The 2,248-nt window shown below is 58.5% G+C and overlaps 1 protein-coding gene across 1 annotated transcript in view; it reads left to right on the forward strand.

The window, feature by feature from the left end:
- The window catches only part of KIAA1522 (KIAA1522 ortholog), a 5,715-nt gene extending 4,902 nt beyond the window's left edge, over window positions 1–813 (forward strand). The window contains exons 8-9 of the mRNA XM_010000615.1: window positions 121–275; window positions 347–813. Of these exons, the coding sequence (XP_009998917.1) occupies window positions 121–275; window positions 347–813 (622 nt within the window). The remainder of the gene's footprint in view (window positions 1–120; window positions 276–346) is intronic.
- Window positions 814–2,248: the final 1,435 nt, after the last annotated feature.

A 2,248-nucleotide genomic window follows, 5' to 3' on the forward strand; every position in this document is an offset into this window, starting at 1 on the left:
CCCGGCTGCTGCCCAGCAGGGCCCTGGCAAGGCACAAGCCCAGCGAAGACCCGGCAAGGTCCCCCCGCCAGTAGCCAAGAAGCCTTCGCTTGGCCCAGGACCAGCTCCTTCCCCCCTGAGCCCAAAGACGCCGGGACCAGAGGCGCTGAGCGGCCCCGTGCCAGGCGGGAAGGCCAAGGCGGTGCCGGCGGACGAGAGCAGGACTAAGAGCGAGGCGGCGGGGACACCGGGCGGGAGCGACGCGGAGCCGCCGGCTCAGAGCCTCCCGGCACAAGGTACGAGGGAGGGGGGCCTGGTTCAGAACTTCGGGGGGGATGCTGCTGCTGGAGGGGCTTGTGCTTCTGAGCTGTGCAGTTCCCAAGCTATGGGCTCCTGAGCTACAGGTTCCTGAGCTATGGGTTCCTGAGCTACGGGTTGCTAAGCTATGGATTCCTAAGCTATGGGCTCCTGAGCTATGGGTTGCTGAGCTATGGGTTCCTGAGCTACGGGTTCCTAAACTACGGGTTCCTAAGCTACAGGTTCCTGAGCTATGGGTTCCTGAGCTACGGGTTGCTAAGCTATGGATTCCTAAGCTATGGGCTCCTGAGCTATGGGTTGCTGAGCTATGGGTTCCTGAGCTACGGGTTCCTAAACTACGGGTTCCTAAGCTACAGGTTCCTGAGCTATGGGTTCCTGAGCTACGGGTTGCTAAGCTATGGGTTGCTAAGCTATGGTTTCCTGAGCTATGGGTTCCTAAGCTATGGGTTCCTGAGCTATGGGTTCCCAAGCTATGGGTTCCTGAGCTATGGGTTCCCCGAGCTATACAGTTCCTGAGCTGTACAATTCCTGAGCTACAGGCTGGTGGGCTGCACTGGTTCCTGAGCTATGGGTTCCCGAGCTATGGGTTCCTGAGCTATGGGTTCCCAAGCTATGTGCTCCTAAGCTATACAATTCCCGAGCTATACAGTTCCTGAGCTGTACAATTCCTGAGCTACAGGCTGGTGGGCTGCACTGGGGGTGCCCGCCCGGGGGGCAGGGCTGTGGGAGGCCCCGGGGGGCTGACGGGCTCTCTGCTCTCTGCAGACGGACGGGGAGAGACGGCCTGACGGACGCAGCTGCAGGACGGTGCCCCCGCTGATGGGAACCCAAATCTCTCAGGGACCTGGGCAGGTCAACGGATGAGTGTGGAACTGGCAACTAACTTAATACAGGAAGCAAACAGCCTTAGCCTCCACGGCCTTGATGATATATTTATGCAAAAAATGGTGTTGGTTTCACTTTCCTAAGTACTACAGCTTTATTTTTCCTTTTTTTTTTTTTTTTTTTTAAAAAACTGGACTCCAGGCCCAGGCCTGGCACCTTCTTCCTGCTGGGCTGACACTTGGTTGGCAGGTGTGGAGAGGAATGTGGGGGCTGGAGCTGCTGGAGCTGCTGCAGGTGGAGCTGCCCTGCTCCCAGCCAGCCGGGCCCGCCAGGAATCGAAGCACTTTGGATGAGGGAATGGGAAGGCTTCAGCCATGGCAAGAGCAGCAGGACAGGCTGTGGTGCTGGCTAGGAAGGTCCAGGACCTCATTCCATGTTGGAAAGGCAAGAGGGGGCTCTTGGCCAGCACCCATTGCTTGCCCAACCGCCCCCCCCCAGCACAGCCAGCCTGAAGCCGTGCTGGCCACAGGGTGGAGTGTGTGGGGGAGCCTGGCTGCCCCCCCACCAGCTGGTGTTCAGGCTCTAGGGGGGGTAGAGCCTCAATTTTTGATCCTGTAAACTTGGGTCACATTCTGATTTGACTGTAACAAAAAAAACCAAACCCAACAACGAAGAACAAAGAACCAAAACAAAGAAGCAACAGAACCGAACCAAAAGCCACCAACCCTCTGCCGCCGAGTAGCTGCTCAGAGCTCTGTACCTGGCTGGTAAAAATGCTGACCGAAGTTTGTTGCCTCCTGTGCTTCCTGGGTTATGGCCACAGCTTTGCCACATGTGGCCAAGGCCCATCCCTGGTTCCCCCCTCCTTTGCCACAGGGTGGGAAGAGACAACACCAGAGCAGGACTGGCTGCCAGCTCTGCCACCACTCACTACAGGCACACCCAGGCTCAGTCAGCTTGGTATTTTATTGGAGTTTATGACAGAGAGATGGTTCCCGAGTCCCCCAGCACCTCCCACAAGCTCAGGATGGACCCGCTGGTGGTTCCTGGGCTCCCCGAGCAGCACCAGCAGCTGCCCCAGCCCTGAGCAGGGGGGGCCCGGGGAGAGCAGGGGTTGGGGCGTGCG

This window comes from Chaetura pelagica, unplaced genomic scaffold (assembly GCF_000747805.2).
Source record: "Chaetura pelagica isolate M959 unplaced genomic scaffold, ChaPel_1.0 scaffold676, whole genome shotgun sequence".
Classification (NCBI taxonomy): domain Eukaryota; kingdom Metazoa; phylum Chordata; class Aves; order Apodiformes; family Apodidae; genus Chaetura; species Chaetura pelagica.